Below are 27,241 nucleotides of genomic sequence, written 5' to 3' on the forward strand. Positions count from 1 at the left end.
GATCGATTGGGTCAGGAGCCCATCAATGGGCTCCTGATTGGGTCAATTCAAGTTATTTCTGATCTCGCGTGAGTTCTCGCGACTCCCCCAAATGAAGAGCTTGCTGGCAGGCTACGCTTACTATTGTTTTATTTTTTAAAATATTGCTACCCTTTTTCTTTTGGAATACCCTACGGGGGACGCTGCGGGGGATAGAGACTCGCCTAACGACGCCCACCCCAGTCTTTTATCCTGTCTACAGATCGTGCCTACATACACAAAGGATTTCCCGTCAGTAATATTCCTTCGGATTCCTTCCCACGACAGAGGCCGACATCGATTGATATTCGATGTCATATCATATTTGGTTAGATTTTGCGAAATTCTTCATGGGTTAAGTCATCCAAATGAATTATTCAAAATGGTCTAAAGAAACAGAGGATCTCACGCACCATAGTCACTGTCAAAAAAGATAACAATTCAACATGAAAACCAAGCGTGCAGTCCTTCTTGATCCAGTACTAAGACTTCGGTTTCTTCTCGTCTTTTCTATCTGCTGTCAGCCTGGGAGCCAAAAGTATCTTGAATCTCTTGAATGGACACCTCAAAATCCGAAGTGAGTAAATAATCCTCTATTTTTTAAGAGTATTGCTGTTATGTTATTAAGCTGTAAGCAGGTTTCTTCAGTAAGAGAGCAACACGATCGATTTTTACTCCAGCTCCCAGTGCGGCTACAGTCGAGATGGAGTAACTTGTTAATAATCAATGCCGTTTGATTGGAAAAAATTAATTATAATAATAATGGAATTTATATAGCGCTTATACATCGCTGTTCTAAACGCTTAAATTTGAACAATCAGGTAGTAAGGCTTATATATGTTATCATCATAAAAATTATGAATGGAAGGGTTCTTACAGTTCCAAATGAAACTGGAAGAAATAATGAAGATGTGGAATTTATGTAGACATATTAAATTCTGCAAGCAGAATACTGCAATGCTGATCGTACTACGTGAAAATTAACTCTGCAAGACAACAACACGACACTGAAAGAACTCAAAACAGAGCGGGATTGTAGCCGTAGACAGCTGTTTCACCCTTTTTGGGGGTCGTCAGTATGGCGCAACAACCAGAGAAAACTTATATTATTTGAACCGCGGACTGAAGAAATATGTAAGGACGATCCTTTCTATACTGTATCCTGGCAAACCTGGATTTTTCGGGCTTTCTTTTCACAACTGTATGAGCTGTGACTTTAACTGCGAGGTTCTTCCTTGTTACATTTAAGCATCAGTCAATTCCAGCCGCGTCCATTTTTAAGTAGTAAAGGTGACATCTGTTTATTTTTCCTTTTTGGCTGTTTCAGCAAGGAAATAGCAAACTGTCTTGCATTATTTCCAAACATTTTCTGTCATTTTCTTTGGTACATTTTCTATTGCGTTTTTTTTTTGGGAATGGTCCCTCACAGAAAAAAGGCAAATAACAATATTAATACCGTATTCCAGATGCTATACCTGCCGTTAGTTCCAAATTGAGTGTCACCAAAAGTTATGCTGAACCAAGAGCAACATTTTCATGCTAAGTAGAATGCAACAGCAACATTTTTTCCTAACCTACCAGGCACAGGCGGTATCAGAAATGACCGGTAGAGCAGCAGCATACCCCCCCCCCCCCCCCCCCACCCAACCCCTTGGAAGGCCTCTTATGTACACAGAACCCAGATATTTATAATGATGACTCAGTAATAGACCTGCTTTGATGTAAGGTACACTAGCAAGCTTACTTTGAATCAAAATTAATTCTTACTCACTATTCCTAGCTGTTATTTTAAATGGGAGTGAATATGGATACAGTTGCCCCCTCTGTGGAAATAACAGAAAGAAGAAAAGGTACAATTGAATTTTAAAGCGTTTTTTGTGCTGTCAACAAAGTAAAATACAAATAGGCAACACTGTGTCACTTGGCTTTGTTTAACTGTTGGAAATTGAAAACTAAAAGGAAACTGGCTAATTTTTTAGGAGCTGTGTCACCGAACTGTCTAGTTCAATTTTGTTAATAATCCCAATAACATTAAGCACCCTTACTCACTATGCAACTTGCAAAATAACTTGTAACTGACAAAATCAGAGCTTCATGTCGAACAGAATTGTCTCCCAAGCCTTTTATCAAATGTCACAGCAAAAAAATAATAACTTAGAAAAACTGTTCAGTTAAGAAGTTTCCAAATACCACAATAATTATTGCAATCAGTTTCAATCTTCTTTAAGTTTGTCGAACCGTGCCTTCTTTTGTATTTGCTGCATATTTATACGTTCTTTTCATGTTTTGAACAGTTATGTATTTTTATATTCCATTCAGTTTGTGACACAGCTCCTTTACATCCTGGGCATCATTAATATTTTTACATCAACACAGGATTAAAAAGTAGTACAACTTGATCACACAAGCTTTGTAATGCAGCATACTAGTATATGTTGTAGTTCAATAATTATTTTGTGCTTGGTTCCAACGTAAGTTATTTTCCTTTGTTTTAAACTCATTATCATAAATATTAATATAAGAAATGAAAGAAAATAGAATTTAAACCAAGCATAAAATTGAACCATATCAGTATATCTAGGTACAGTATATTTAAAGTTTTCAGAGCTCAACGCATTGAATGGAAGCTAAATAGGAAGAAAAAGGGAAGGAAAAAGGAATCTTTTCTTTTATATTCTGGTGGCTCAAAATTTTCCTAAATTCATTGAAAGCCTTATTTGGAAAAAAGGTTGATGTAGTCTAGATACATGTACATGCGATACAGGGGCGGATCTAGGGGAAGGGTGCAGGGGGTGCGCACCCCCCCAACCCCCTGAGATGACCTGCAGTTTTCTAATACAACTGGTATTCTGCCAAAAAAAAAGAAAAACTATGTGGTTTGTTGGTGTTGAAGTAGAGCAAGAGACGAGTTCCCCCCCCCTTCCTTAAAAAAAATCCTGGATCCACCCCGGTGATAAGAAGATCAAGACATTTGTGGACACATCTAGCCATACACCTTAAAAGCCGAAAAAATAAAAGGTGTTGTACTGCCTGAAAACAGAGCACAATTTTGTTCTTTCCAAAAGTGATGTGGTGGTTGTTGGGGTTACAGTGACTGCACAGGGGCACCCAACGAGAGTATAGTTCAAAACCACTTAAACATAGCATTGTTAAACGTATTTTAGTATTTAAATGGTAGATATAGGCATATTTTTATCCCCTAAAAATTTTTCATCTGTTCAGATTTCCTAGCTGAAAGTCTAGTGATCCAAAAATTATAGGGATCAAAACTTACCTTTTCGAAAATTTCAGCCAGAAAAGAGGCTCCCGAAAATTCTAGGTGACCTTTTTAGGGTAAAAAACTGTTAAAAATGGGCAATAATGCCATTTTTTAGAAGTTCAAAAATCCTAGGAGAGGCAGGCAAGCAAGAAATTTTACAACAAATATGTCGAAAATTCTAGATCTCAAATCGTCTTCCGAACAGATATTCTTTCAAAAATTGTTGTTGGGTGCCCCTGACTGCAAACAGTCCGTATTTTCGCGTAAATTCAAGTACGCACGAACAGTCAAACAAAAGCTGAAAATGGAGAGCGAGACTGGGGAGAGGCACTAAAAATACGGACTGTCCGTTTTGCCCATACGTTATATTCGTTTGAATTACCCGCTTCTCCCAGCCACGGGCAATTGCCATTGGCTAAATTTTGATGCAAGCTGTTAACAACTGGTCAAGTTGTGTTTCCAACAAGTCATTTGTGATGTTTCCTACCGTGATGAATTTATTGTCCATTGGTGTGTTCAGTTGCGAAAGAATCGCAGCGAATTTTCTAACCTTTGTTCAGCACAACGGAAAAAAATCTGGTGGAGAAAAATTCTCCTTCGTGGAGGGCAACAAAAAGTTCATTTGTTGGGAGGTTGGCTAACTTTGGTACTTTTCGTTTCGTTTTTTCTAGTAGGGGCAATAAACATGTTTTCAGAGCTTATCCATCCACTCTTAAACTTGCCAAACTGTGTTTTGAAACAACAGCTGCAGATTCTACAATTATCTGAAGTGCTCGGCTCGGCTTTCTCCCTCTTTGAGAAGCAGGAATGGGCTTTGTTGGGGTACTGCCACATCCACTCATTTTTGATCTTCCAGAAAACACGACATTACACACGGAAACAATGTTCAAGACTGCTTTACAATTACTGGATACAGCGTTCACCACAAGATTCAAAGCCAAGTGCCAACAATAGCACATGCTATTCTCTTGCCAAATCAATCACTGGGTGTATCAAATTTACAAAGAGGGCAGAGTTGTGAAGAGATTTTGGCACCTTGACAACATTTTTGAAGCCCCTGGTCAAAATGAACTTATTGTATGGAAAATGGACAGTCGGTTTCTTTTCTCTCGCCTCACAGGCTGGTGCTCTTCGTCAACATGAGGCTCTGATGCTACTCTTACTCTACTCTAAACCAATTTTGAGAAAAAACCGACTGTTTTGCAGTCTACTGTTGCCTGTTTATATGCATTTTCTTTTTTCCTTGTTCTACAGCCATAGCTCCGTTATTTATTTATCTATTCATTTTTCATTTATTTATTCTTATTTTCTCTTTAATTGATCTTTTGCCTCTGACAGTGAATCAAAGTGGTGATGGGGGATGAAAATATGTACAACTAACTCTCAGATTCCATTAAACCCTCCCTTATTACACTCTGTAGAACAGCAATATGAGTTCTTTAACATCCCACCATTGTCAGATTGAGTTGGATTAGTAAAACTGCTATAAGTCAGATGGGGCCTATTTATACAAGTTCCCAACCCAGTGATGTGGGTTTATTTTCAATAACAACACTTTATTGCATTTTTAAAGGAACAATATTTCAAACATTAACAACCTGAAGTTAGAATAGCTAATCGAGGCTTGTTGTCAGAAATAAGAACAAAAATTAACACTTGCTCCTAGTAATATGACTGAAAGGAAACTTATCATATAAACAGTTAGTTGAAGAGTGGTTTGCCGAGTTGTTATTACTGCAGTTTATTTATTGCGTGTTTCCCTGCCTTGGAACAGACCTTGGCTTATTCATGATACACGCCCGGGGAGGCGGGGGGGGGGGGGTACTTTAGGAATTTCTGGGTGGGGATGTGCCGCTGGGACCCTGGAACCCTTAACCTATACCAGAGCTAGTTCAGCTAAATTTTGCTACCCTATACTAGAGTAAACTCCCCAAATCCCCCCTATCCTAGGGTAGCTGTTTCGTAGGCCTAGATTAAATCTTCAACCAACTGATCAGTTCCCTGAAAAATAATACCCTTTTCTAGACCCAAATCTTCTGATTTATATACCTTATTCTATACCCTTCCCTATACCCTAAAACCATACCCTTCACAGCGGCACATACCTATATAGCCTATATATGGTAGTACCCCGCCAGATACACGCCATCTTTGCAGACACTTACAAGGCTGTACTCTACGGAAAATTGAAGGGAGCCCAGTGCTCTGAAACTGTAAAATCCAGGGTGCCCAGCATATGATTTGTATGAAAAATCTGAGACTTTCTAGTTGCCCGAGGACAAAAGTGAGGCACCAGGGGCCACCAGGCTCTGCTAGAGCACAGCCCTGCACTTAAACGAATTATGGGATAAAAGCAATGTCGCACATGGTATTTCAGCAGGCAAACAAGTAATAAATCTGCCACTACAAGTAGTACTAGAACTAGAATGTGAGGATTCTATTTCAAAGGTTTATGACCACCCAACATCTGGGTAGGTGTTAACTGCTCTTACTATTAATTTGTTAAGGTTCCGGTTCTCAAATGAATCATTTGAAGGAGGAAGAGCATACTACAGACTTTCAGTACCACAATACCATAGTCTGATGGTCATATGTCCCAACCCTACAACTTATCCGCAAGGTTCACAAGAGCATGTGGCTCGTGAAAGACGTTATGAAAATCTTTGGTATGTAGATAAAGAAAGCTTTGAAGCATGCAAAGTTGGATCCCCCAAAGACAAAGCAATCAACAGTCGTCTCCTTCAATGTAACAAACCAACAGAACTTAAGTTTGAAAAACTGGTCTTTCAGCCATTCAGTCCTTCTTCGCAAATGTCATTTCCTCCTGGTACAAAACATTATTTTATTGGTAAGTGATGTCACACAGAGTCAAATCAGCATGCTTATTTTATAACAGAGCAGATGGAGGCTAGCCTTTTTGCTTTGGCAACAAAAAAATTTTATTAATGACTCCACGATATAGCCTGAGACTAACGTTAAAAATTTACACAAAAATAAGAATTGACTCAATCTAGAGAGCATTTAAATTATGTTTAAATGTGATTTGTTTTTTTAAAATTTTGTTCCGATATTCTGCCTTATTCCACATAAATGCTATTCTACCTTCTATATTGTGTATTGCTCACATTTTTGTTTTTAAGACCTGCATTACTGTTTTTTAAAACACCATTTAATTCACAGCAATCATTATAAAACTTTGCCACTAGAATTAGGTGATTTACAATGACAAAATCTTCTCCTGTATAAAATAAAACATTGACAACTGACAAAGGTTCTAATTTGATGTTAGAGAGATTAAGATTCACGTTAACACCAAACAGCAAACGTGAATATGTACCATGTGACCAAGTTTTTCCCTTAAATGTCATTAACTGTTTATTATTTCAACTAAAAAAATAAGTAGTTTCATGCCAGTTTTACACATACGAATTGTAGCAGACAGTTTTTATCTGCTTATTTTCTATTCTGAGAAATTCTTAACTTGAATCAGACATTTGCCATTTGCCATAAACATGAATCTTAATCTATCTATTATATTCCATAATTAAGTCAAGAACGGAGGGCTACCCAGAAGGATCCTTTTATTTTACAATTGTAAAAAAGATGCTCAAGCGATTAAATCTCGTTTTTGCAAAAGGTACATTGTGGTGAATCAATCATCTAAATCTTAATAACTTTTCGTTAGTGAAATTAATGTCATTCCGAACCTTACATTGGAATTCTCTAATTTTTGTTTCTAATGGCAGAAGCTAGCCTTCATCCCAGATATAATATAACCCCGGCTAGCAGCCTCTGCCAAATGATCACAAGATCCTTAATTCCTTTAGACCCCCACCAGACTCAACAAATTACTGGAAGTGTGTTTTGAATTTCTTTTAAACCTGATTGGTCAGTCAAACACGAGCTTTTTTAACAGGCCAATCATGGTGTGTACTCAAATCCTGGTACACAGCTGAGGACCTACAATCCTCGTCACAAATCTTGAAACACTTGTGTGATTTTCCACTCCCCAATGCTGATATGGGTTTGCAGTCATTTCAGTGCTCCAAAATACGCTCGGCTCAACATTGGAAAAGGAGAGGGGACACATTTGAGTGAGAACAAAGGTGTGAAGAGTGAATGTAAGAAATTTGGAAAAAATTTGAGACAAATGGCTCCTGTTTCAACGATTTGTGACAAGTATTGTAGAACAAGGATTTCAGGGCTGGCTTACAGAAGGAATTCACAGAAGGTTTATTTAGGCTGGCAGAGGCCTGTGCAGGAGGCTGTATGAAATTAAAAATGAAAAATGCTTTGATTTTTTATGAAATTATCTCAACTAAGGAGATTTGAAGATCAGTCGTGGAGAATTTGTAGGTGGATGTTAGGGTCTGAATTGTAAAATTTTTTCTTTATTATTCGTGCAGCTACCAGTGATGGGTCAATGTTGTCCTTGAATAGAACTTCGGGAGGCCATTGCAGTGACACAGCAAGTGGGATTTCGATGAGGATGCTAATTTATATTTGCCACAATGAGACAGGTTTGAATGTTTTTATGAATAACAAGGGATCTAGATCTCCACAGAATCAATGAAATAACTAACCTTGCTCTTTATTCTCAATACAAGGATTTGGGTAATTGGAGTAAAGTAACACATGTATTGAACAAAATGAATGTGCCACAACCTGCATGAGAGCGACTTTATTCAACAGCTAAACTCACTGTTTTTTTTTAAATCCTTATAGATCCTGCATGTACTAGTGTAAAGACAGATCCTCCAACTCCTGGGACTGTGATATTTACCAATGGGACCACAAACGAACCAGGACCAGCTACACAAGCTGCAAGGAGATCATTTCCAATTGGTTAGTTAATTACTATACATGTACACTTAGTTTACCACCAATAATGCATCAAGTGTGACCCAATTGACAGTGAAATTACCAAAAAAAAAACCTAAAACCTTATGGTTAGAATTTCAATATATTAGAGGTGGGCTATTTAAGGCTGTGAAAGTTCAAACCTGCTATGTGGGATAATTATTATTTCACAGGCATGAGTTGGTGCGAGATGGATCCATGCCAGAGGTATGGTAGTTGGCATCTTTACATCTGAGTTTCTCAGTAAATTGCATCCAGTGCTTTTCTTACCAATAGATGGTGTGTCCTGGGACTCATCTTGTGAAAAATCATGAGTCCCAGTCCAGAACCAATGGCCCCAGTTCAAAAAACAACAGTCATAATAATAGCCACAAAAATCACACAAACAGGATATTCTACAAACACATCTTCAGATTGATTCATCAATCTTTGCATCCTGTGGGACCTACAGTGTATTCCATGAATGGGGGATTCTTATGCATCAGGTATTCAGGACACAGAGGTAACAAAATCTCTGTGCATGTCATGATTTTGAGTTCATGCAGCCTAAATTGTTTGTTTGGTTACTTTATAGACACTTGGCAGCTACTGGCAATCATATTAGCAGTGTGCATTGCTTGTTCTTTAGTGATTCACAGCATATGCTTATTCATTGTTTGGTAAGGAATTCACATTTTGCTGTTTATTCTATAACAGTAAAAAAAAAAAAAAAGAATATCATTTTTCCATGGAAATGGCCTCCTCTTCATCACTAGACCATACTAAATCCTTCAAGGCCAATAAACAGTTTTTCCAGAATCATCTCAGCTGGGTTCAGACCCTGTTGCCGAGAGCGGCATCACCAAAGGGGAGGCAGGTGTTAATAAACCAGGTTTAACAAAATTTAAAATCAGCAGCAGAAAAACTGGTTTTATGCTGGATTTAAATGGCTTTAAAATGGTTTTTATTTGTGAGCTAGCGTGAACTCTACCACAAATCTGATTGGTAAGTGGCTTTTAAAGGAGATACTTTTTTATCTGGTTGACTGAGGTATTTATAAAGGTGCTTAATTAAAGGCTCTCCCCTTCTCTTTTTCAACCATTTTTCGTTCACTCAATTTTTCGCTGCTTACCCGATTTTTTCTCTCATCTGCACTGACCAAGAACCTAATATAGGCTAAATGCTACATACAGAAGTACGTTTTATTCAGTCCTGTAATTATCCTGACCACACATTGCAGTATTTGCTTTACACCAACTGGCCATAGTTAGATTCAGTTTATTTGGTAGCAAATGCCTAGCACATAAGGTTACTTTATATGGTGGGAATGAGTTCATGCTCGCCTTAAGTTGTTTTCAGTCACTATCTAACACCATTCTTGCTCATTTCCTTCTTTTAAGCAGTCGCCGTAAAACTGGCAAGAAATCATTTAGTGACAGTATCAAACTGAATCCACAGAGAGAGGATGATGGCTTAGATAATGTGAATGATGGCAGAACAATGTAAATAAATAAAAAATAATATTTAAAAGGTAATGTTTGGTTCCAGAAAAATATCCTTACCCAAACCTTGCTTATCTGCACAGATCAAAGAGCCTGGCATAGGCTATGTGCTCAAAAATACTCACCTGCCTAGCTTAGATGTTGGTTAAGACGTTGCACACAAAATTTCTTACGAGGGAGCTGATAAAAGTGGTGTTACTCAACAATGTATTAATAGTTACAAGCTGGAAATGGGCCGTTTGTACCTAAATAGTCTCGTGCACAACACCTTCCTGGATGACAAACGATGTGGTGGAACTTTGCAAAAAAAAGAAAGTGTGTTTTTTTATATGCTGTAAGCTTTTTGTTTTTCTTGTCCCACCACATCTCATGGTCTCTAGCAAGGTATTTTGGTCCACCAACTGCGCTTAGCTGAACAACGCCCATCTTGATGCAGTTTTTGCCTTGTGCTCTCAAAGCACGGTTTTGTGTTTACTAACAAATAAATAATGCTGTTCAGTTTGCATACAAATATTCAGTTGTAACAGTAAGGCCAATTTTAAAGCCTGAGAAAGGTTTTGTTTGTTCCCAGAAATTAAAACAAGTAATGGAAATACTTGTAACTTTTGTTTCTTAGGACATTTTAAAGATTTCACACTTTATTTATATTTGTATAGAGTGGTTTTCGTTTGAGTGTCGTAAAACCAAAACCAAAGTAATTACTCTGGCCAATCACATAGGACACAGACAATACATTCAACCAATCAAAACTCGAAGTAATTACATGTGGCTGACGCAAAGCGCGGGAAAATGCATGCAAGCGCGTCACAATTGGCTTTGGTCTTACTTCTGATTGGATGAAAAGGTGGCGCGAATCTTTTAAGCCAATCGCATCGTGTAGAAAGTGCAAAACCAATTACTTTTCGACACTCAAATGAAAACCGCTCTAATCAAAATCATTTTACTAAAATTGTTTAAGTCCTTCTTGACAATGTTGTCAATTCTTAGTTTAAAATTTTTAAACGCCGTAATAGAAATTATAATAATATTCACGTAAACCTTATTAGTATGGTGTTATATCGTTTTTATCTAAGAGACCATGTTTTTCCACGGCATTTCATGCTTTGGAATTTGCGTTTGAAATTATGTCGTTCGTATTCACTCCTCTTGCTTTTTGTGTGAGGTTTTACAAGGGTACGTTTTAATGGTTCCAATGGAACTCCAATTTTGTGGATAAAATTACAAGCTTTAGATGGCAGACTTTTTGTAAAAAAATAAATAAATATTAAATAGCGGTCATTGGAAAAGACCATAGTTAATAATTAAAAAGTTCGTTGATAAAGACTCCCATCAGACTCCTTTGTTATATTCGTTGTAAACTTTTTTAGACTTGGCCATACGCATCGTTCAATAGTATTTGTATCACTTTGCACTTACTGACCAATAGAAACGCCGCGTTAAATAATTCACTCAATTTATTTTGTCTGTTATGCAGGTTTTTCGTGGTCAGCAAGACACTGAGAAGCCACCGTATATTGCGTGATGTTGTCCGTCCAATGATTTATCTGTTTTTAAAAAATAATATTGGACGATTGAAGCCCGGGGATTGAATCCAATTATTGTGCTAGCGTTGAAAAATCTTTGGGCGAATGAAGCTAATCATCCAAAGCAATTTAATGGCCATTTCCGAGTTTCCCCAAGCCTTTCTTTCAAAGCGAGGCGAAGTAAGAAGCCATTGATAAAAATAAATGATGTTTTTATTCCCACGCAAATAAACTCACTTTCTCAAGGTTTTGCGCTTAGCCTCGTTTTGAAAGTGGGAGTTTTTGGAGCTCGTAAATGGCTTATAAAGTCAGTATTCGAATGTTAACAAAGTGGGAAAAATTGGTTATCGGCTAGTGGAATTACTTGGTCTGAATCTTATTCACCCTTCGCCATTGCGGTCAATTTGTTGAAAAAACCTCAGCGCCGTATTCGACTCTCTGTAAAGAGATTTAGAGTATGATCTGTTCATTCCTCGTGAAGCCTAGCCTGAATTTCATGATCATTTGAAGGAGTAATAACGACTCGAAGTAATCGGATGAAATTCAGGCAACGTGAAGCGGAGGTTTATAAATTTGTCGCGCGCACAACACGTGGATGGTGGCCTGCAATGATTTCCAATAATTAGTCCAATGCAAACGTATAACGTCATACTTGACCCCTCTTGACGTTCTCTATCAAAACCTGTATAAAGCGGTAACCTAGAATTAAGCGGACATTAGGGCTTTTCCCGAGGGTGTCCCGTTGGCTTTTGCGAAAGTTTTAGGATCGAGTTGCCCCCTACCTTGATTTTTTTACTAGGGGAGGGGCGGCGGGGCAGTTGTGCACAGACAGGAGTTAAAAGAATATTTGTCAGTGCGTTCCATATCGCAGACGAGTTCTCACCACATGACAGATCAAGAGTCGATCCCCGCTCCTCAGTGATTTTCCAGCAAACCCACCGTAACGTACTGTCCAAAACAGTATTGGATTCTGGATTCCAAATTCATACTGCTTGTCCTTACAGCCTCGTGAGGTTTTGCGATAAACATATTTCTAGTAAAGATTTTAGCCTGCAGAACAGGCGCTAATTTTTTTGAAAAAATAGCGTCTTTCTGCGTGGGTGGGGGAGGCGGTGGGATGGGAAAAAAAAGGGAGGGTCCGTGGGAGGCTGATCCCTTTTTGGCAGAAAAGAGAGGATCCTGGAACGAGGCGGAACGAGAATGGTTTTGAAATCCTCTTATACAGAGTATTCATTGTCCACTGGACTGTTTTCGCGTTTGTGCACGTGGGTTTCATCATGGCGGCTGTAAAGTATTAGAGCTAGAAGTCATTTTGAAGCTTTTTGAGCCACTATGGGCAAAGATAAAAAGACAAAGAAACGTTCAGTCGGTCTCACAGAGGATATTCTCGAATCAAAGACTGTAAAGCCATCTGGAAGGCTCAAACAACGGAGAGAGCGGCAAGGTGAATCAGATGATACGGTAAGATCATGAACTGGATCAGGTAATTACCAAACATTAAGAGCTCAGGGCCGATAAACGGCTTGTTAGCAAGGCTCCAAGGTTTTTAATAATACCAATTACCGATCGACACTTTGTCATAATAATAAACGTCTTTAATAAACTTAATTTAGCCTTTTAACGATTGAGTGGCCCTCTATTCTGTTTGTAGTTTCTCCATTGGTTGGAAGCAGAGTTTTTTAGGGGATTGCTAGAGATGGCACAATATATATTTTATTGAGAAGGCTCAAACACAAATCTATTGAAAATGAGCCGAATTTTGGGAGCGACTTCATAATACCCAGCTTCAAATTTTTGTGTCAAATATTCTGTGATTGCGTTCTGCAGCAATGAAAAGAAAGTTGGTGAGTAAATTTACTGCTACCTGGTCTGTAGTCCCATGGTCCGTGAAATTGAAATTGAGTGTGTTAATGTACTGATGTACCATTGCCGCGGTCCTCAGTCCCGAAGTCGACGAATATTAAGCTCAGTAGAATGGTTGCTTTATTTTAAACTGGCTTATTTGGGATTTGTGGATTAAAGAATGAGGTATAAATTATATTATTAATATTATTATACATTGTACTCACTATCTGTTTTCTCATTGGCTAAGAGCCTACAGCTAATATTGGAAATCAGTGCAACCTTCAGATTAGTTAATTGTCTGCTAGTGGATAACTGACTTATCTGTAGGTTGTGCACACAAAGTATGACTTCAAATAACAACATCAATTCAGGTTCCTTGCGACAGTGTGTTTGTCATTTTTTTCTTCAAAACAATGTATAATAAAACAATTATTAGATTCGATTTTTTGTGATATCCTAAATAATCAAAGTCTCCGTAAGTGTTATCAACTTCGGCCTTTGGTTCGGCTGAGAACATTCACCTCGACCTTGATCATTCCAGATATCACAAAAGCCTCATCCAATAATTGTTTAGTACATACATGTATAGCACTGCAGACCACAGACCACAGTAGCAGGAGTGGTTGGGAATATTTCAGTGGCTGGGTATTCTGAAGTTTAGCTGGATATTAAAATGTGGATCAGCTTGAGTTGTTATTTTCAGGAAACCTGTTGGGAGTAAGTCAAAAGGATGCCTGGAAAATGGCCTTTACAGTAAAATGTGATTACACGTGAAATTTTCCTTTTTCTTCCACTAGCAAACATAAGGCTCTTAAAAAGGAGAATTGAGAATAATATCAAAACTTGTAATAAGGTCACTCATCGGAGCATTTTTACACGTGTTCCTTTTTATTAATAATTGTTCAATAAGGTTGTAAGAATTTGGTCTTCCTCAAACTGAGGATTACAGCTTTAATTACATGTAATAATACATGTATAATCCATCTTTAAATCAAAATACTTTTTGTCAACTTCCTTTAGTATGTTGAAGAAAAACTCTCAAGAAGGATCCTAGAACAAGCAAAAAAACAACAAGATGAACTAGAGGCTGAGTTTGGAGTGGCATCTGGATCAAGAAAATCTCTGAAGAAAGCACAGACACTGCTAACCCCCCCTGAATTGCAAGGCCTTGATGCAGAAGAAATTGAATCTGACAATGATGATGATGCTGCATCTGTGGCTAGTGAACAATTCTATGAGAACATTGTATGTATCATGTACCAGTCAATCTGAAACTTAAGCGTGCCCTTTCCCCAGGTATTTCGAGTTTGAGAATTGAGTCGTGGAAATTCCCATTTCCCTTGGCAAGAATGAGGATTCAAAGCCAACTGAAAAATTCATAAGCAAAACCGGCATGTTTACCCCTAAAATTAAACATCTTCTCAAGTATTTCTTCTACAGCCACTACTTAATTCTTTTCAATTATTGTAGGAGGTTGATGAAGAAGATGAACAAGCGTTTGAAGCATTTATGTCAAAAGATACCCCAGCTAGAAGAACCCTTGCAGATGTGATCATGGAAAAAATTAAGGACAAGAAGACAGAAATAGAGAGTCAGATGTCAGGTATGATCTTGCAAGGTTTACCGTGTTATTAATTTTCTGTAGGTCACATATTTGGTTAGCCTGCACGACCAATGGAACTAAACTTCTGGTTAAGTTCGCCTGTGAAACAGTGTCAAAATCCTTGTTCTAGGCCCTAACTTGTGTACTGGGATTTGAGTACGTGTCATGATTGGCCTGTTAAAAATGCCATTGTCAATTTGCCAATCAGGTTGAAGGGAAATTTGAGACGTATTTCCAGAAATTTGTTGAGTCCGTGGGGGCAGAACAAGGATATTGGCACTGAACACAGATGCTACTAACTGGGGTTAAATGGTGCTAGTAATGTTGAATTGGCAAGTCGAAAATTGGGGCATTGATGAGGGTGATGACAGTCTTGTGATGGGTTTGCATGTATAAAATTGGATCCAGGGTAAGTGACTTATCAATACTCCTAATTTCTTGCATGGTTAAGGGAATAAAAATATTCACCTATCTAATACTTTTTTGTTCCGATTTTGCCTGGAATCTTCTATCTTTTCAGCTTAATTTATCTTTTTTCCAACTGTCACAAAATTTTGCCCTTAAAAACAGATTGCATTTAGTTCCTCAAAGTTCAAGTTTGCTCACATTTTTTCTATTATCATTATTTTTCTCTTCAACAGAAAGAACATCAGCTCCACAGATGGATGAGAGACTAGTTGAAGTTTTTAAAGGGTAGGTGTATATTTTATTAAAAGATTCAAAACATCCCTTGCATTGTATGTCACTACACATTCACTAAACATTCAGAATTGTTTCTCATGAAGTTAACGTACAAACATCTAATGCAATTTAAAAGCAAATAAATCCCTTAATTGTCCCAAAAATAATATTTTGAGGTTACCCATTAGTATGTTGGATTACGTATCAAATTTATGGTGGTGTCTTCAAAAGAGCTATCTAGAGTCACGTTTACACCAAAGGCAAACATGAGTTGTATCACATGACCAAGTTTTTCCTTCACTCGTCAATTACTGCTCATGACACTGCACGAATAAAGTCAGTTTTACTAGTTTCCCGTTTATAGTTCTATCCATCAGAATTGTTTGTCTCTGTTTTCGTTGACTCATTTTCTATTTTGAGAATTTCTCAACTTAAATCTGATGTTTGTCTGTCGCCATAAACATGACTTTAAATGTCTCTAGTGGACAGCTTGCCAGTCTTGTTGAAATTTACAGTACTGCCTTATCTTTTAGTCATAAACCAACCTGACATTAATATGATGTACATTACCTGTATTTTTTGTTTCCTTTATAATCGTGGAGATGCAGACCATCAATATTGTCATTTTTGTTATTTTAGCTATATGACTGGATTTGTGATCTGGTGTGATACATGCAAATGGCAGACAATTTTCAGATCTGTGTTTTTGCACTTGAATGATTTTTTGTTTGTTTAATGCTTCATAGTGTAGGGCAGATCTTGGCCAAATACAGATCGGGAAAGCTTCCCAAGGCTTTCAAGGTGATTCCATCTCTTGCAAACTGGGAAGATGTAAGTTGTGTACTTAGTTTGCTTCCTACTAGTTCCCCTATAAATGCTCTTTTGCCAGAGTATCTTTTATGTACAGTAAAACCTATGGTAGGAAACTTCCTAGTTAGCTGCCATCCTCCCTTTAGCAGCCACTTTCCAGGACCCTGAGAGACAAAATTGTCAGTAAATCGCTGTAAGCACAGGGAACTGGAGGTCTGGAACTGGCAGTCTGCAAAATTCACCAACTATTTCACATGAACTCGCTGCCCACTTTTCTTTGGAAATTACCCCAGTTTTTTACAAACAACTTGATTTAAAACAGATACTGAAACAACCAATGGTTCATAGCTAATGGCAAAAAAAAAAAAAAATTTAAAAAATAGAGGATTCATGTGCTGTCACTAAGTAAAAAAGCCAAATTCAATGATGTCTGTGTTCTGTTCAAAAACTCTAATTTTTGCTCCAGAATGCTGGAAATGCGTGGTAAGAGGCCCAGATTTGAAAATTGGACCCCCGTAGAAACTTGTGCCTTGGTGTGAGTTTTTTCCATCTCTGCCTACTCCAAAGCTTTTGCCACCTATTTAAAACCTTATTGAAAACCATTAAACAGAACCATTTTAGTGACCACTTGTTCCCCTCTGAGAGTTGCCATTCTATAGAGATTTGAAAGTAATGTTTAACAACTTTTCCTTCTAAAATTCCTTCTAGGTCCTGTATTTAACAGAACCTGATAATTGGAGTGCAGCAGCTATGTTCCAGGCAACAAGGACATTTGTGTCCAATCTCAATGTTAAAATGGCTCAAAGGTTTGTAAATAATAATAAACATGGAAATAAGAAAAGTTCACAAGTTATTTTTTCAATTAAGTGAGCTGATTTGAATAAATTTTTTTTTTTCTCTCCTCTCAGGTTTTTTAATTTAGTTTTACTCCCAAGAGTGAGGGATGACATTACAGAGTATAAGCGGTTAAACTATCATCTTTACATGGTAAGACACTCAGAGTTGTAATACCACAAAGATCAGATTTACTAGTTACATCACTGCTGTAATGCCATTTGACATTCAACTGAAAACTATCTTAACTATAGGAAACATTAATTGATTATTTTTAGAGATTCTATTTCAATCCCATTCTCTTTATCTTTGTCTTTCAGTCTCTGAAAAAAGCTCTGTTCAAACCGGCTGCCTTCTTCAAGGGAGTTTTGTTGCCGTTGTGTGAGGTATGTGACATGTTATGGATTCAAAATATCTCAGGCAGATCCAGAATATTCAGATTGCGGGGACCTAGGACACTAGCCAGCTTTAGATACAGTTGGGGGGAAGGGTTGCGCAGCCCAGCCCTTAATCCACCCTTGTATCCATTATTCGTGATGCCCCTCAGTTCTGGAACACAGAATCGTTTTCAAGTCTTACTCACAATTCTTTACAATGTGGTTGTGGGTGGTGGTGGTTTGGGGTGAGTGGGGCACTGTGGTCCCATCAAGCTCTTCCCCACATCTGTCCATGTATTTGTCATGAGTGATAGCCCTCAGTTTAAGAACACAAATCGTTTTTAAGTCTTTTTTTAAATAACGCTATACATGATATCAGTAACATGTTACTTATATATCTGGTTACCATATGCAACAAAAACGAAGAAAAAAGGTATTAAATCGACAATGAAATTTGTCTTTAACAGACAGAAGACCCTAATATTCAGTTACAATAGTTTCACACCAAGTGTCTCAATTTACCGGTGTATTTTTATTTTTATTAAAAAATTACAAACACGTTGATATTCTTTAAGTAAATTAAAGCAAAGTTGTGATGTGGTGATAATTTTTTTGCAAGGATTTGTAATTTTAAGAAGCTGTTTCTTTCTTAACCCTTTAAGCCCCAGTATCCACATACAAATTCTCCAAACTGATCTCCATACATTTCCTTTAAGAATTAGTTGAGGGAATTTAATAAAACATCAAGGCATTTTCTCTTTCGTGATCATTTTGTCAATTCTCACAACCTGATCTCTTGACAATGTATGGACATTGTTAGGAGAAAATTGCTGTTGGTCACTATTGGGACTTAAAGGGTTAACTGGAAACCTTTAACTCTGCAGTCTCTCATATTTTTAGAATTGTTTCAGTGAGTTTTCAAGACAGAGAGAATTAAATAGTGTTCATTGGCTTTCTTGTTTTTAAACTTTAATGAGCAGTCTAGAACATGTACCCTTCGTGAGGCTATAATCATAGGAAGTCTAATCTCCAAGACCAGTATTCCAGTTCTTCATGCAAGTGCTGCCATGCTCAAGATTGCTGAGATGGACTATTCAGGTATTTTGCACCTATGAACTCATTTTTTGTAATTTCTTCACCCTTTTCGTCCCCAGTGCTGCCAAAGTAGGCACTTTACGAGACAACGACGGCGACGGCAACGGCAACGGCAGAGAAGCAATAGATTTAGTTAGCAAAACAACAACTTTGCACGTGTATCACGCTTTTTTGTACATTTCTTTGCCGCCCCTGCACGACTACGACGTGAAATGACCAAATTTTAAGTTTTTTTAAGGACGGGAACGGCAAGGCGATAAATTCTACCATCTCTGTCTGAACTCAGGCGTTGCTCCCTCTCTTCCTCTCCAACATAAATTCCCTTCTTTTAAGTAAGTGGGCGACTTTGGATAATCGCGAAATGGTTTGAAAGGATGCGGAGTCCATTTTTCAGGGTTGTTTCATGGACGTTGCCGTTGTGGGATCGTAAGGTCCCTAATAGCAAAATAAAAGACACCTACCTATGAAAATTCTATCATGTGAAATATTATATAATAGCACCTTGCTTATGGAAGTAATGTCAAACAATGGTCACACTCTAGGATTTCGTCTGTAGACTCAAAGTTGGGACTGTTAAGGCATAGTAAAAGTTAATAGTATCAGGTTAAGGTATTATTGAAGAGGTTTCATTTGAATGGTCACACCAGAGAATTTCATCCACAGACTCAATTAAAAATATGTAATTTTTTCCCGTCATGGAAGCTGATGTTTTGAGAGATCGCACTTTGTCACAACCCTGAAGAAAGAATTGTGGTCCTAAACTTTTTTATAAAAGAACTTTCAGAATTTGTTACTGCAGTTTTTATTTATCAACTTGCTTCCTGTTTCACTGATCAACTAAAATAGCATCAGCTAGTTGAAAACCTCACCAGGTTATTAATGGATTTGATTTTTGTTTATTTCAGGTGCAAACAGTATTTTCCTGCGGCACTTTTTCGACAAAAAATATGCATTACCCTACAGAGTGATCGATGCTGTAGTATATCACTTTTTACGGTGAGTTGACCTTAAGTTTTTTTCTTTTTATTTATGACTTATGACTGTGTCAAATTTTTTAAGTTCAATAGGCTGTTCATGAGTCCCCGACTTTTCCATAACGAGAACTAGCGCTACAGGCGGTCATCTGACCGCTTCTAGCCTAAAGATGACAATGAGCGCTCAATCTAGACGATCTTACGGAAAAACAGGAGACTGCGAACAGTCTTAAAGTTTTACCTGTTTTTCGTCTGTTAGTTACCATAGTAGCAATCTATGTTTTTTTTGCTGTCGGCTGTTGCTGATTGTGTTTTGTGTTTCATTGATCTCATTCAAGGAAAAACTAATGAACCCCCTCCCGTTATCCTTAATCTCTTGCATTGTGGTTTTAGATTTTTATCTGATCAGCGTTCCCTTCCAGTGCTTTGGCATCAAAGTTTGCTTACTTTTGTACAAAGGTGAGTGATGTTACTTAACGGGCAGGGACAAAACTCGGCAAGACAATTTGCCACTTTATAAATAGCCTGCGTGGCAGGCACAAAAAGGGGAGGGGGAGGGAGAAAAACGCGAAAACGGGGAAAAGGGAATCAATCCCCTGCCTTTTTTCATTCCTCCCTATCCCCTATCCCTTTCAATTCCTGTTACGCAGGATACTTTGGAAACGAAATTGTCCAGTTTCGAATTAAAAATTACCGCTGAATACAAACATTAACGGCAAATTCATACAGGGTTAGCCTCGACATAAAGTAAAATATTCAGAAATTCCGGCAAGTAAGTGTTTGAAATTTTAATGTACACAATAGACAGAGTAATAAACAGGTCTTTTTCTCATTGGAATTTGTGAATATATTACTTCAGATGGAGGCTAAGCCTGAAAAAAATGCGGCTTCACTTCTTTAATTCAGCGGTCATAGCGAACTCGAAACTGGACTATTAAAACTGGGCCGAGTTAACTTTCGCATAGACTTCTGGGATTGTTACTAGGGACAGGGAAAACAAATTGGCCAATAGCTGACCAGCGCGTCCCTAGTAACCATCCCAGAAACAATTGTTTTGTCCAGTCTTCTTCTCGTCTCCAAAGTAGCGAATGCGTACTATCAGAAGCATATAGTGTGTTTTCACTCACGTGGCCAGCGTCTGTGCAAATTTATTGGAACAAAAGAGAGCGTTTGCATAAGAAAAGAGTTCAACTCCCACAGGATTGGTTTGGGCCACTGTGACGTCATGTGAAAACACTGTATAACCTATTGGCTCGCCTCACATTGCTTCGAATTAAAAAAAAAAACATACTTTATTAGTATTCCCCAGGGGGCTTTTCAATACTAAACAGCAAAGAACATTATAATAAAAAAAACGAATAAAATTATAAAAAGCGGTCAGTAATTAAAATAATTCCCTAGCATGTGCGTTTTCAACTTTTTTTTAAATGATGGTAAAGATAACTGTTTAAAGTCTTTCTCTAAATTGTTCCAAATGTTGACTGCTCTATGGAGGAAACGTCGCTGTCCTGACTTTGTCTTGCTTGGAGGAATATCAAGGGATTCTCTGTTTCTAGTGTTATGATAGTGAATAGACTTGCGTCTTCGGGGAGACTCACACAAGTATGTGGGAGCTAGGCCCTTCATGTACCTAAACGTCATTACAGTGTCTCTGTAGTGGAGATGCTCATTTACCGGTAGCCATTTGATCTCACGTAACGCAGGTGTTATTTGCTCAAATTTCTTGGTTTTTGTGATGATTCTGCACGCGAAATTCTGAACAGCTTGAAGCTTCTTGATGTTTGTGGCAGTTGTGTTTGATCCGCCCATTTCGGCGTAAGACTAAAAAATTTTCACATTCAAGACCACTACGGCTCTTCGGCAGTCTTAGTGTGTGGTAAGTAATGTCTAGAAATTACCTTGTAACCTCGAGAAGTAAAGGCATTCAACCCGGTTGGATGTATGCCAAACATTTTGAATTATTTTTGTAGAAGGTAACCTCCACTTTTCTATGTTTAAGGACCTGTCTGAAAAGGCTATTTGTGATAAATATCTCAAGTTTGTACAATTATTTTTGAACAGGTATAAGGAGGATATTTCCACTGAACAAAAGGATGCTCTGATGGAATTATGTAGAGTTCACGTCCATGCACAGGTAAGTTATTACCGAGGGCTTAATATTGCTTTAGCTTGACCCGGTTGTCAGTTCCCTTGGTCCCAAACGTACCAATCTTTTAATACAGTCTCGACCTCTAAGCTACAGGCACCTCTCTACCACGGACAGTTCCTCTGTCCTGAAGGTACCTATCTTCAAACAGTCTCGACCTCTATTATACAGATATCTCTCTACTACGGACAGTTTCCTTGGTCCCAGAGGTACCAAACTTCATGCGATTAGCTCTACCTCTATAATAGAGACACCTCTCTATTACGGACAGTTCTCTTGGTCCTAAAGATACCCATCTTCATACAATCTCGACCTCTATTATACAGATACCTCTCTGCTACGGACAGTTTCCTTGGTCCCAAAAGTACCGATCTTTTAATACAGTCTCTCAGACCTCTGTGGTACAGAACCTCTCTACCACGGACAATTCTCTTTGTCCCAATGATACCAATCTTTGTACAATCTTTACCAACTCCCTAATGCGGACAACTCTTTAAAGCGGGTACTTGGCTCTATTCCTTTAGGTTAGAGCCAAGTCATCAAGGATGAAGATTGGTAACTTACTGGAAGTGCAAAAGTGTTATTCACCGGTAACTTCTTATCTGAAAAAAGTAATTTATTTACGTCTGTGTTCTTGTCGTAGATAACAGCTGAAGTTCGTCGCGAGTTGGCTCATTCCAAGTCGAGAGGAGAAGAAGGAGAAGCAATGGATTTGTAGACAGCTCTTATTTTAGCCATGGATGATTACGAGAGTTTTGAGGGATTACTATGAAAGATTGTTCTTCATCGAAATGTCATCATTAACTCAATTTGTGGTATACGAGCAAAAAATGAACTTTAGAAATAATTTCTACTGTCTTGAACTTTTTTACGGAAAAAACAGTCGTAGCAAGGAAACCATCTGTAATGGTTTGATTTTAAGATATTTAAGTGGTTTATAAGGTGCCATCTACTTACGCTAAACAGTCTGAATAGACTCTCTTTTACTAAGGAAAAGGTTTCGGAGAAGAGTGTACGCTCGTTTTTCTCCCGAGATTTTTTCTATTCCGATCGTTATCCTTTGTTCTTAAGCTACGTGTTAACGGACGCAACAGCTCCCAACATTGTTAGCCCAACAATATGGGGAGTTCTTGCGTCCGTTTCCACGGGGCTAAAAGTTTGACCGGTTTCAAACTTTGCGTAACAACTACCAACAACACGCAACAACATGCAATAGGGTGTGCTAACGGACGCAACATGTAACATCGAACCGAATCGAACTATGTTGGGAGTTGCTGCCCGACAGTGTTGCTTCCGTTTGCATGGGGCTTTAATTAAACCATAATTAAATGTAGCCTGCGTAGCACGCGCTGCTGGCGCCGGTTATTAGTTTTTTTACAAACCGCGCATTTCCTCGAGATTTCCGTCTTCGCCCTGAAAAAACCAGCGCCTGCTACACAGGCAAAATCAAATGTGTGTAAAAAAAGAAAATTAAAGCGCAAAAGACTTGTATTTTACACTTTACTTCACTGAACTACGTTGAGTTTCTTTAGATTTGGCCTGGGGATTGGGGAATAAGCGGGCTGAAAAAGAGCGAGCTGTGGGCTGCGAGCTGTGAACTGCAATGAAAATAAGGTGGCAGATGGTTACAGGTGAAACAAAACAATGACATCAGATTGTTGTCTACTATCTATTTCGAGGGTTGAGTAAAATCACTTTATATGTTTGAGCTGCGGAGATAGATTTAACCAACACGTGAAATGTACGCAACATAAGGAGTTGTATCCCGGGACCAGGCTCCGCATTAGGGGAAAAAAAAGAGAGGAAGTCTGGGCCCTCTCCCCTGCCCAGACTACCGCCTTATTTGACCCCGTTAATGGTTTTTTTGCCTTTTTCTGAGTCCCTCTGCGGAGCCCGGTCCCAGGCTAAAGGAGTTGAGAAAGGAAAGCCTGAGCTGACTGAGGGAAAAAATAAATTTGCGGAATTTCGATCCCATAACCTAATGCGATTCAGATGCGTTGCTTTTACAAATGAGCTATCAAACCAACTGGGACTTTCCAGACCTACGCAGTGGTGAACATTTTGAGGATTTAGGGCTATAAAGAGCAATAAAAGGATATGCAAATTAGGACACATGACCTTTGGTGACCACTTGGCGCGAAAAAACCTTTTTTTAAAATAACAAAAGCAGGACACGGGACAGAACATGTATATGTTCTCGGGCTTTGTTAAATATTTTATTAACAGTGTTAGTGTTTTGCCTTCCACTCAGCGCTACGTATATACTGTCACTTAATTAACGCGGCATCGGAGTCAAACTAAAATCCCTAAGGTAGAGCAGAATAAGCTACCAAGTTATTTGATTTACAGTGTACAGTATTTTATAGTGTACAGAATAAACCTTTGTGTATTCATCCACAAGGCTATGTCATCCAAATCAGTTAGTGTGCGCTGTTTTGACCAAGTGGCAAAGAGAGCACATCCATTTTTTAAAGTTCAGAAAGATTCAGATTTTCAGATTTTATTGTTTTTGCACTATTTACATATTGATTACATTGGAATTTTGATTTGTATAAGAACCAGAAATTAAGGAATTAAGATGTGCGGAGTGACCAAAGTAGCTAATGCTTCCGGGTTGGTCAAGAGAACGGAAAATAAAACTGGCCCCTTCAGAGAATTCCACTTCATAGCGCTAGAGAGTAACCTTAGAAAACAGCGGACATTTCGCAACGTCACCACTGGTCAATCCCCGGGAAATGACGTCTGAGGAAAGGCCGCAAAAATTCCATACTGATGACGTGTCACGTGACACTGCCCAGAGCTTATTATTCGTGCCACGTGGCCGCAAGGGAAACTTGCTTCAACCCCCTGAGTTAAAAGGACGTCCCAGATCTGTGTAGTGACACGTCATCAGTAATGAATTTCTGGTAATTCCTCAGACGCAGGATCAGACGTCATTTCGCGGGAAGTGATGGTAGTAACGGCAAAAACATCATTCTGATCATTAACAAAGGAGGGTCTCGATAATTGGGGTGGTAGCTTTGACGGTTGACGGTTTATTTTTTCCAATTTTGACGGCTGACGGTTAAGTTTTAGAATTTTTGGTGGTCGACGGTTGTTAAGTGAAAATTTAGTCTAAAAGTTAAAGCAATATTAACTTCTGTATGAATTAATATTTACTGTTGTTTTCTGGAGGTTGTCTTGGCCTTAGCTTTCACTTATAAATTTCCGAAATGTTTTCTGACATAAGCAGGTCAGTAAGGTAATGAGCGCTTACAATTTGTATAGAAAACCCGGAAATTCCGAGAAATTTCGAATGTAACGATTCATCCGATGGAAATTTTCCAGAAAAAAAGTAATACCTTTGGAGGTATTTTTCCGTTTTCCCATTTTTACCGAAACGACCGTAATTTTCTGTACCATTTGTTCCGATTACTAGTGCCAGGCTTCATGTCGAGAAAGCAAAAAAATTTACCGGATTTTGTAAATGATACAACTCAATCCGGTTCCTGTTTTCGGTGCCAAAAAGAAATAAGAGGACCATTTGACGGAAATGCTTTAACCGAAATTTCCGTACAAATGGTATATAATTTCCGCACAAATGTCTAGAAAGAGTGTCTAGAAAGAGTGTCTTTGAGGGCATGGGAACCGGTTTTTTCAGTGGTACCCAACGACGGTTTCCTTATAAATTCATTGAAATCACTTTTTAAGGCTATCCAGAGTACTGTTAGATCTCTAGAAATGCATTCTAAGCGGCGCTGTAAAATTTGTATCTGTTCGGTCATCCTAGGGAAACTTGAGGGCCTCAGTATTATTTTCCCGAAAATTTTAGATGCAATTTAACGTATTACGAAAATGAGAATTTTTCTGATTCCTCTCTCCATCACATTTTTGAATCCGAAAATTTTAGGTTTCCTTAAGCTTTTTTTCTACGAAAAATAGCTTAGCCTGGGGAGTGAAATGTGAAAAATTAAACGTCTGAAAATCGTTGGGAATTTATTCGTTGAGCTTCGAAAATTGTACATGAATAGAACGGTCAACGAGAAAGTTTTAGCCATCCTAGAGTATTAGAAAATTCTAGGCAATATTTGCTTCTCCGAACAGACATTTCACAGAAAACAGTCGTTGGGTGCCCCTGTAAAGTTCTTCAGGAGTCGAATGCCGTGAAGATCAGCTGAAATAGAGAGATTTGAAATACTTTGAAGTTTTTGACGGTTGACGGCTAATTTGTAGGCCATTGTACGGCTGACGTACCCTGGGTACCAGAGGTTTTTCTCGCGTGCGACGGGGAGCTTCGTTTCGTCGGCCACAGGCCGAAGACAGGAGTTTAAGACTTGACCGAAACTGCAAATCGCGCACGAAAAGCCTCCGGCATCCAGGGTACGTACGCGTCTGACGATAAACCACATTGAAACCTTCGCAAAAACGTGATATGCACGTGAGAGTTGTTGTTTTTTGAAAGAAAGAGGGAAAGAGAGAAAAAAAGAGCAGCACTCTACCCAGCTTTTAATTGAAGAAAAACGGTAAGCTGTTGAAATTTTTTGCTGGCTTGGAGACTCGGAAGAGGCTGATTTCGATTGCGTGGTCCTTCTAAAATTGGCTTTCTTCTTTGTTTCGTTTCGCCAGAATTTCACTTACAAAATCCCCCCATGTAATTAAGGGGATTCAGCAGAGCCCAACAGAGTCTTGGAGTCCGGATTCCAAAGACCAGGATTCTGGAATCCACAAGCAAACATTTCCCGGATCAGGGTCCTGCCGGATTTCCTGCCCCCCCAATCTCAAGGTCTGGATCCGGCTCTGAAAGCGAAACGACAGGTTACTTTTTCTTTAATTTAAAGCTGAGTAGAGCATGTATGTAGAGTGCTGCTCTCTATCTCTTTCCTCTTTCTTTTGAAAAAACAACGACTACTCACTTCACGTGCATGTCACGTTTTTGCTCATGACTCAGGGGCACCCAACGACAATTTTCGGAAGAATATCTGTTCGGAAGACGATTTGAGATCTAGAATTTTCGAAACATTGGTTGTGAAATTTCTTGCTTGCCTGCCTCTCCTAGGATTTTCGAACATCCAAAAAATGGTATATTTGTCTATTTTTAACGAATTTTTACCCTAAAAAGCTAGAGGTCACCTAGAATTTTCGGAAGCCTTTTTTCTGGCTGAAATTTTCGAAAAGGTAAGTTTTTAGTCCCTCTAATTTTCGGATCACTAGACTTTCAGCTAGGAAATCCGAACAGATGAAAAATTTTTAGGGGATAAAAATATGCCTATATCTACCGTTTAAATACTAAAATACGTTTAACAATGCTATGTTTAAGTAACTTTGAACTATATTCTCGTTGGGTGCCCCTGATGACTATGGATCTTTGCCGGCTACAAGCTCGGTAAAAACATCCGATACGTGAAACATCACACGACCACAGGTAAGTGGACAGGAGCCGATTATGAAGTATTTTATAAGTACATCAGTTTTATAAAACCTAGTCCAAGTAGACTGTTGAAGAGCATAGGTCAGGAGCCCATCGTGTGCTACCTTGTGAAAAACTAAATACAGGCAGATACAGACTAACAGAAAAAAATTGAGGCGGTGGGTGGGTAGGCTGGGCATGGGGAGGACTTAAAAACCAGTTGAGTTTTCCGGTTGACTGTACCATAGTACTTTATACACTGCCTTTTTTTTTCTTTTTACTTGTTGTATTTAAAGTTTTTTAGCTTAAAATTAACGCGCGAGGTGAGCACTCTATTTTGTTAAAATCT

At 38.5% G+C, this 27,241-nt stretch overlaps 2 protein-coding genes across 3 annotated transcripts; both read left to right on the forward strand.

Moving 5' to 3' along the window:
• The first annotated feature begins 299 nt into the window (after positions 1 to 299).
• On the forward strand, positions 300 to 10,914 carry LOC140928540 (ephrin-B2-like). Of its 2 annotated transcripts, none has more exons than XM_073378293.1 (6): positions 300 to 595; positions 5,785 to 6,125; positions 7,684 to 7,797; positions 8,003 to 8,122; positions 8,712 to 8,796; positions 9,520 to 10,914. In XM_073378293.1, the coding sequence occupies exons 1-6, from the start codon at positions 465 to 467 to the stop codon at positions 9,620 to 9,622; spliced, it is 894 nt and encodes a 297-aa protein (XP_073234394.1). In that variant the 5' UTR covers positions 300 to 464; the 3' UTR covers positions 9,623 to 10,914. The 2 variants fall into 2 exon arrangements, with proteins under 2 accessions (XP_073234394.1, XP_073234393.1); XM_073378292.1 differs by having other exon boundaries at positions 9,517 to 9,637.
• Positions 10,915 to 12,377: 1,463 nt separating this feature from the next.
• On the forward strand, positions 12,378 to 22,997 carry LOC140926962 (bystin-like). The gene is made up of 13 exons (XM_073376633.1): positions 12,378 to 12,602; positions 14,007 to 14,231; positions 14,457 to 14,589; positions 15,231 to 15,282; positions 16,017 to 16,101; positions 16,789 to 16,886; positions 16,989 to 17,067; positions 17,235 to 17,300; positions 18,272 to 18,389; positions 19,292 to 19,382; positions 19,754 to 19,819; positions 21,422 to 21,494; positions 22,150 to 22,997. The coding sequence occupies exons 1-13, from the start codon at positions 12,474 to 12,476 to the stop codon at positions 22,222 to 22,224; spliced, it is 1,290 nt and encodes a 429-aa protein (XP_073232734.1). The 5' UTR covers positions 12,378 to 12,473; the 3' UTR covers positions 22,225 to 22,997.
• Positions 22,998 to 27,241: the final 4,244 nt, after the last annotated feature.

This window comes from Porites lutea, chromosome 2, assembly GCF_958299795.1.
Source record: "Porites lutea chromosome 2, jaPorLute2.1, whole genome shotgun sequence".
NCBI lineage: Eukaryota > Metazoa > Cnidaria > Anthozoa > Scleractinia > Poritidae > Porites > Porites lutea.